This window comes from Myxocyprinus asiaticus, chromosome 40, assembly GCF_019703515.2.
Source record: "Myxocyprinus asiaticus isolate MX2 ecotype Aquarium Trade chromosome 40, UBuf_Myxa_2, whole genome shotgun sequence".
NCBI classification, from domain to species: Eukaryota; Metazoa; Chordata; class Actinopteri; order Cypriniformes; family Catostomidae; genus Myxocyprinus; species Myxocyprinus asiaticus.
In genome coordinates this window covers 15,545,499-15,554,404 of record NC_059383.1, presented here as the reverse complement: position 1 = coordinate 15,554,404, position 8,906 = coordinate 15,545,499, and the positions used below count along the sequence as shown (strand labels likewise).

Genomic DNA, 8,906 nt, shown 5'->3' with positions numbered 1-8,906 from the left:
AATAATAATAATAATAAAAATAAAAATAATAATAAAAGGAGCTAGCCGCAACGCTTAAAACAGCACGCGGGTGTCTCGAGACTCAAACTGCGTTCGGTGTGAACGGCCCTTAATACTGTCGTCTTGTGCAAACTTATTCAATATCCCTCACATATAATATAGTAATATCATGTAGATGTTAACAGACTGAATTTTTAGCACTGCAACCAAAACTCTAAATAATAAATAAAAAAATATATTCTATATAAATTTATAATACATTTTCTGCACGCGGAGACAACAATATGATGCTCCCCGTTAATAACGGTACGTACAGCGCCATAAATCATTAGTTTAAACGGCGAATATGCTAGAATAGGCTAATACTACATGCTCATTCTCTGCAATAAACTCTTTTAGCAGCGTATGGCATGGCACAATCCTTCAGCTGTGGCAATGTTGTAAGAGTCAGACCTAAATATAACCGCCGACCACCCTCTTGAGCTCTGAGAGAAAGAGGATGAGAGAGCGCGCGTTCATGTGAAGAGAGGGAGCGCGAGCGTCACTTAAGCAAGTGTCACACCAAAACAGCAGCAAAAGTTGAGGAAACGCAAACAAAGCTGGACGATGGAGGTATGAAAACAATTGCTGTGATCTAAAACTTTTTTGTTGTTGTTGTTTTAAACGTTGTGTAAATTCATTTCCTATTCTGCTATCACACGTAGTCTGCACACAGTAAACAAAAACGTATTTTGCTGCATTTCAGTCCATGTGCCACGATATTTTTGGCACATCAACTTATAGATCAATATATAGATACTTAATTGAACTTAATTTATAGATATTTTGAGATTATGCAAGATTCTATCCTCCGTAGAAGTGTGTTGAGCATATACAGTATTTATCAATTTTAGCTTTTCTTTTAGCCTTTGTTTGGGTTAAACATTTAGAGTTGTTGTTACTTAAATGTGGATTTTTTTACATTTATTTATTTATTTATTTTTTGCTATCATTTCTGGAATTTTAGTATTTCAATTAATAGAATAAAAAAATAAATATAGAATAAATATTTCTAATTGAGAGATGCGTAATTATGCTCCAAAATTTCAGTAAAACCAAAGTGTTCTGCCATGGTTAGAAGTAATAACGGTTTACACATCACATTGTGACGCTGTCAGCAGGGATTTGTCAGGGTCAGATGTGGCCGTTTTGAGTCAGTATGTGAGAGAAGAAAAGAGCATAGCTGTGGCTCACAAAGTCTTTCTGGATGTCCTTGACACCTGTCACTTTCAGCACACTTCCATTGATCATGATTTATGTATCAGTATGTTTGCAGAGGCCCAGTCATCAGCTGCACAGTTTTTTATGGTTGTATGCTGTCTCTTCGAATTGTGTTTGGATCAAATTTTTAGCCACCAAAGACCATTGAATCCTTGACACAAGTTAGAAGAAAGTATGGCTGGAATGGCATCAAGCTAACTGACACAGGAAGTGGCGTAACTTCATCCGTATGACAATTTAAAATGGCGGGTTTGTATGGTGGACCCACGTGCATGTGTGTTTGTAGTCACATGCATGCATATGTGCGTTTGTTTGCAGATTGAAGGTTTTTGATAACTTGCTTAAGTTACAGCTCTTGATTAAATGTAGTCTAGCAGTCAAATGTTTGGACACAATTACTCATTCTTCAGTATTACAATTTTCCACATTTAAGAACAAATTAACAAAAGTTAAACAAATATATCCTGTATTTTGCATTCTTCAAAGTAGCCCTTTGGGTGGATTACATTTCTGCACACCCTGTGCACAGTGTTGGGAGGGTCACTTTTGAAATGTATTCCACTACAGATTACAGATTACATGCTGTAAAATGTAATTTGTAATGTATTTTGTTAGATTACTCAAGGTCAGTAATGTATTCTAAATACTTTGGATTACTTCTGCAGCACTGGTAGATTTTTTCACTTGTTTTGACTATAAAAACTCTGCCAGTACAGTAAGACAAAATACACATGTTAAAAATACATTCTCTGAAAAACCTAAATAACTTATGCAGTGTTGTTTCTAAAACTAGATAAATCAAATTGATCTTGTTTTAAGGATTTTTATATATTTTTACAGGAAAACAATACAAAAATTATTATCAAGAATATGATTTTTCGGAGGGGGTCACGTGACATCATGTGAGAAGCAGACGTGTGAGAGGCTAGCTCTGCGCACTTTGCTGGTTTTTTGATTATTTTCATGTTATAACCGGTGAGATCCGATACACCCAGTTACATATTTGCTCTTTGAGGTAAACATGGCAAAGAAGTCAAAATCCTTAGACTCTGAAGACATTAAAAGACACTTACGTGTTCAAGCTGAGGCCTCTGACGGGACTGTGAGCCAGGGACTCGATTTGGACGGCGCGTCGGGGGATGGAGTCCGGCGTCAACTGTCCAGCATCTCGGTGATGCTGACTAGGGTTGTTGCTGACTTGGAGGATCTCACTGTGATGCGTTGATTGATTACAGCGATGGAAACAACGCTCTCTGAGTTGGTCATGGGAGTGACGGATGTTGAGAGGCAGATCAAAGGTCTGGAGTCATCGGGGGGGGGAGGATTATCCGCTGATCCTCCCGTGTCCAAAACAGACGTGGAATTTATTTTGGAAAAACTGGAAGATCTCGAAAATAGGAATCGAAGGAACAATATTCGAATTTTCGAGTTCCTGAGCGAGAAGGGGGCGGAGATGTGGTGGGATTCCTGGACTAGCTCTTCCCGAGTCTGCTCGACATGGCAGACCGTGGGCTGGAGATCGAGCGAGCTCGCAGGGTCCCTGCTCGCAGATCTGCTGAGGGAGACAGGCCCAGTTGGCTGGGGTCTGTTTTACAAAGTATATTCTGTTATGTAATTTTGCCTCACAAAATTTGTGTAGGAGCACCGGACTTGAGCAATCCGATGGCAAAGTTGTCATGGGGGTTCTCGCATGCGTATATGGACTCTTTGAGTTTAGAGGGATTGACGCCGGTTGGCGCTGTCGTGCGCGGGGTAAATGCGCATGTTTTTCTTTTTCTGTTTGTTGTAAAACAAACAGAAAGTGGGGAAGTTCGGGGTTTGATTGTTGCATTAATGGGGAATGTGGTCTGTATAATCTTACTTTTGACACACAATTTTTTTTATTTTTTATTATATCAATATGTCGATTGTTAATATGAGTGGATTATCTCTCTCAACATGGAATGTCAGTGGGTTGGGGCACCCCATAAAAAGAAGGAAGGTTATTTATTTTCTTAAGCATAAGAAATATGTTATAGTCTTTCTTCAAGAAATGCATCTTTCCCCACAGGAAGCTGAAAAATTTGGGAAGATATGGGGTGGGCATGTTTTCTTTAGTGCTGGATCAAGTAAGAGTTGGGGAGTCATTATACTGATAAATAAACATCTACAATTCAAATTTCTCAAACAGATTAAAGATAAAATAGGAAAAGTCATTATTGTTTTAGCAGACATTCAGGGGCAAAGGTTGATTTTGGCTAATATTTACGCACCTAACGCTGATGATCAGGGCTTTTTATAGATCTTGAAGAGATGTTGCAAACCGCTGGCACCCCTCATGATATAATATTGGGAGGAGACTCAGTCCTTGATCATAGTGAAGCACAAGTGTGCAAGCCCCCTAGAGCAACAGTGACGCTTCACTGGATGTGTAAAAATCTTGGTCTTGCAGATATTTTGAGACTTTTGAACCCATCTGGTAGGGACTATACATTTTTTTCATCAGTTCATAAGATTTATTCTAGAATAGATTTTTATATCTAAAATCCCTCATTTCATCTGTTGTTGACTGCTCAATTGGAAACATCTTAGTCTCAGATCACGCCCTGGTGAGTTTAGAGATGTTGCCACATACAGAGAAAAAGAAATCATATAGTTGTTGCTTTAATGTATCCCTTTAGCAAAATCCTGATTTCCAACAAATGTTAAAGACTGAAATCAGTGTTTACATGGAGACCAACTGGTCCTCAGTATCCTCTGTGGGCATGGCTTGGGAGGCACTTAAGGCAGTTCTTAGGGGTCGGATCATACAGTATGCCTCATTCATCAAAAAATCCAAAGCACGAGAACTCGTAGAGTTGGAAGAGAATATTAAAAGTGCCGAGGAAGAGCTGAAGCGCTGAATGTTATCTGATGGCCTCAGAGAATTGACCCAATTGAAATACAGATATAATACTATTTTGTCACGGAAAGTGGAATTTTGGTTGTTCAGGGCAAGACTGCCCTACTTTGAGTTGGGACAAAGCAGGGAAGCTTCTGGCAAGATATATAAAACAGAGAGTGTCTTTTTCTACCATTCCCTCAGTGAAATCTGCTGGTGGTGAAATTTTTACCTCAGCCATTGATATTAATAATGCTTTTAAAGAGTTCTATCTTGATCTCAATAGTTCCACATCTTCGTCTACTGATGAAGATATTAGAAAATTTGTGGAACTATTAGAACTCCCTAAATTGACGACTGAGCAAAAAAATAACCTTGGAGGAGCTTGATGAGGTAATTAAGGCCTTGCCTTCTGGCAAGGCTCCGGGGCCAGATGGTTTTGCCGCTGAATTTTTTAGATCTTTTGCTGCAGAACTGGCTCCACTTTTGTTAGAAGTTTATACGGAATCATTAAAGAATGGAAAACTTCCGCCAATCATGACGCAAGCCCGGATCAGTCTGATTCTTAAAAAGTACAAAGATCCAAGCGAGTGTAAGAGTTACTGTCCAATTTCCCTGATCCAGCTAGATGTAAAAATATTGTCAGGTGGGGTTTATTCGGGGCCGTAGCTCTTCTGACAACATTAGGCGTTTCATCAATATCATGTGGTTAGTGGCAAATGATCAGATTCCGGTTGCTGCCATCACACTTGACACCAAAAAGGCATTTAATATGGTAGAATGGGATTATCTTTTTAAGATTTTGTAAATATATGGTTTCGGGAGTACATTTATTGGTTGGATTAAGTTGTAGCGGCAGTACAATCAAATGGATTAATTTCAGATTATTTTAATCTGAATAGGGGCACTTGGCAGGGTTGTCCTCTTTCCCCATTATTGTTCTGTCTTGCCCTGGAACCATTAGCAGCTGCAGTAAGAAAGGAGTAGGATTTTCCAGGGGTGGTGGCGGGAGGTCCGACCCTACTAGATCTATGCCTTGCCTCCACAGAATTATTAATTCCTTTTCTAAGTTTTCAGGATACAAAGTCAATTGGTCTAAATCCGAAGCTTTGGCTTTGACAGCATACTGCCCAGTAACGGCTTTCCAGCCGGGCGCTTTCCAGTGGCCTTTCCAGTGGCATTTTATTCCCAGCAAAATTGTGTGATTTAGTTAGAGTTAATTTTGACCACTTAAAAAAGTTTTCGAGCGATGTGTACAGGTGGGCTTCATTGCATTTATCTATGATAGGGAAAGTTAATATTATTAAAATGAATTGTATTCCAAAATTCAATTACTTGCTGCAGTCTCTCCCTATAGATGTCCCCCACTCTTGTTTCAAGCAATATGATAGCATAGCGTAGTCCTTCATTTGGAATGGTAAGCGTCCCAAATTACATTTCAATAAATAACATAGGCCGATTGACAAAGGTGGGCTAGGCCTACCCAAGATTCTATTTTATTATAATGCTTTCAGTCTCAGACATTTGGCTCATTGGTCGCTTCCACCTGAGAGAGCCCCTCCCTGGTTCTGTATAGAACAGGAAGTTCTTGCCCCTATTTCACCATTGCAGAGCCTTTCTATCAAATTATTCGGAGAAGTTAATTTACATCCCGTTATCTCGCATTTGAACTCAGTATGGACAAAAGTGTCCAGAGTGTTTATTTCAGACATTTATTTAAATGTTGCCTCGAGCATATGGCTGAACCCCAAATTATGCATCAACAAGTCCCCTTTTTGCTGGTCAGAATGGATTGGGAGGGGGATTACTACACTTGGTGACCTATATAAAAGTGGAGTGTTGAGATCCTTTCAAAATTTGGTTCAACTTTTTAGGATTCCCAGATCTCAGTTCTTTAAGTATTTACAGTTGCGCCTCCTGCTTTGTACTGTTTTTGGGAGTGGTTTACACCCCCCTAAATGGTGGTCAATTAGAAGCTTGGCCCACCCTGGCCCCACCCCCCATAACAACCAATCACAAAATTGGTGTGATGTTCAATTCAGCTCCAGATTTTCTTTTTCTTTTCTTTGTAAGTGTAGGCTGTCGAAACAACAGCCTTAGCCTCATTCACCTCGCTACCATTGCCGTTAACAAATTTGCTGAATGACAAAGCAGTATTAATAATGATACTGTCATTTTAACAGTCAGTGAACATATTACTCACCAGGACGCAGCTACCACCTCTTCCATTTGCAGCAATGAGGTCGGAGAAATAGTTGGGTCAATTTCAATGGCATCTTCGGATGGTGTCAAAAACACAATTACACCTACACAAAAATGCAACAGTTCTGTCCCAAATGATTTAAACAAGGCAAATCCTCATCAGCCGGCTCTGAAATCATACCCCCGAATTCTTCTCGGAGGGAAGCAGAGATGTTTTTTGGCCGCTAGGTATCAGTCACGACCGTGGCTTGAATATTCTGTAGATCGTGATGCATGCTTTTGTTTTCCATGTCGAGTATTTGATGTTGCTTTCTCCGAGAAGGATACTTTCGTTTCGACGGGTTTTAGAAACAGGAAAGCAGCATTAGAATGTGACCGAGGTCTTCAAAAACATGCTTGTAGCCAGGCTCATTTATAAGCAGAATTTTGCCGCCGACAGGTGTCAGGGGAGACCATAGCATGTTTACTCAGCCCCCAACAGAAAAGAATCAATATTACCTAAAAAGTGTGGCAGGTGTTGTGAAATTTTTAGCAGTCAATGAGCTTCCACTACGTGGAGATCGGGAAACATTTGACAATGAGGAGGATTGCATAGCTGTGGGGCTTTTTGCCAAGCTGTTTAAATACACGTTGGAAAAATACAAATACCTTGCTGACATTATGTCAAGTAGCCCAGAAAATGCAAAGTACACTTCCAAAACCATCCAGAATGAAGTGATTTCAATTTTGGCTTCCATGGTTCTGAAAAAAATAAAACAGAAATATGACACTGCTGATTCAGCTGCATTCTGTTTAAAAAGTGATGGCACAAGGGATTGGTGCAACATTGAAAATGTGTCTGTTGTAATCCGCTTTGTGTGCAATGGTTTGCCAAAGGAACATCTCATTGGCTTGTTAGAACTACAGCAGCCTGATGCAGATTACATCACCACCGAAATATTAAGACACAGGATTCGGTTCTGACAATATACTGAGCCAGTGTTATGATGGAGCATCAGTGACGAGTGGGGTGCGAGGCAGTGTTCAGGCTTTATTGCAAAAAAGGTTGGGCAGGCATATCCCCTACATCCACTGCTATAACCACCAGCTTCACCTCTCCATCATACATGCAATTCAAAGTGAACCTTGTGACAAAAGATTCTTTGACTTGTCAGGCTCCCTGTACTCTTTTTCTCAGGCATCATTTAGAAAATCATTTTGAAGTTACCAAATGTGTTGTGGAGAACGAGGAAGTCATTCTTGACATTCTTTCCAAGGTTTCCGATGTTGACAATGCCTCGGTTGACCTTGCAAAAGAAGCTTCTGGGCTTCTCTCTCAGCTGAAGCGACGCCATTGTTTTGAAGCTGGCAAATTTCTGATTCATCTTTTTGCCATTTTGAAACCAGCCAATGCCATCCTACAGTCTCACCATGTTGATTTGTGCAGTGCAGCTGAAGTACTGCAGGTATCTCTTAGTGCACTGAGAAATCTCAGAGAAAATGACAGTCAATTGCAGCAGTACTACACTGGCATGTCTACTGATGAGCCTTCACCAAAATGTCTAAGGACTATTAATCCCTTCTATGCTGACTCTGTCATTTTATCACCTATAGGGCAAGAAGGGCAGTCAGGCTCTGAATGTTCCACTGAAGCTCTAAGGCAACAGATGTTAAACATTGTTGATACAGCTGTATCAGAGATGGAAAACAGGTTTTCCACAAAGAATTTAGAGCTAATGCAAGCCCTCTCATGTTTGATGCCAAAATCCAACAAATTTCTTGACATTCAGCTGCTTGAGCCTTTCTGTAGTCTTGCAGGGGTTGCAAAAAGTGAGCTGCATAGTGAAATTCATATTGCCAGACCAATGCTGACCAAAAAGCTTCCTATTGATGCTGACTGTTTGGCTGTTTGCAAACTCTTGCAGGAATATAAAGATGCATTTCCAGGTCTTCATAAACTGTATGTGTCTGCCCTGGTCATGGGCGTTTCTGCTGCTTCATGTGAGAGCTCATTCTCCACTCTGGCAAGAATTTTTACACCGTTTTGCCGCACAATGCTTCAGGAGAGGAAATAAATCTTGTACTTTTAGCTCATAAAAACTCAATAACACATGAACTGGACATGGATGAGTTTGTGACCAAATTTTCTAAAACAAGCAGAAAGCTAATGTTGTAAATATTATAGTCGTGATATCAATAGTTCGATGCACAGTCTCGGACCTGCACCTGTTGTGATAAAATCTACAGTTACTAAATTGTTACAAAATCTGTCATAGAGGACAATAAAATAATATTAAAAAAAAAGAAAAAAAAGTTCATCAAGACAAACGTTATATTGGCTTAAGAAAGCCTGGCCAATATTTTTAAAAGCTTAAAGTTTGAAAGTTAAGTTTAAGGATGTATATAGATAGACAGACAGACAGACAGACAGACAGACAGATAGATAGATAGATAGATAGAAGTTGGAGCAGTTGGAGTGTATGGGGTGTAAACCCAACAGGAATTTCACATGGCCCACCTTTCTACAAATTGCTGGAGCCGGGCATGTTGGAAAAGAGTGTTATGGATCTTAACCCCATTGAGCTTCTGTAGGATCAGCTAGACT

The 8,906-nt window shown here is 39.9% G+C and overlaps 1 protein-coding gene across 2 annotated transcripts in view; it reads left to right on the top strand.

Moving 5' to 3' along the window:
* The first annotated feature begins 472 nt into the window (after nt 1–472).
* Nucleotides 473–8,906, top strand: part of LOC127431375 (capZ-interacting protein-like) — a 29,817-nt gene continuing 21,383 nt past the window's right edge. The window contains exon 1 of one of the 2 annotated variants that reach the window (XM_051681799.1): nt 473–612. In XM_051681799.1, coding sequence (XP_051537759.1) covers nt 607–612 — 6 coding nt within the window. In that variant the 5' untranslated portion in view covers nt 473–606. The remainder of the gene's footprint in view (nt 613–8,906) is intronic. The other variant, XM_051681800.1, reaches the window with a different exon arrangement.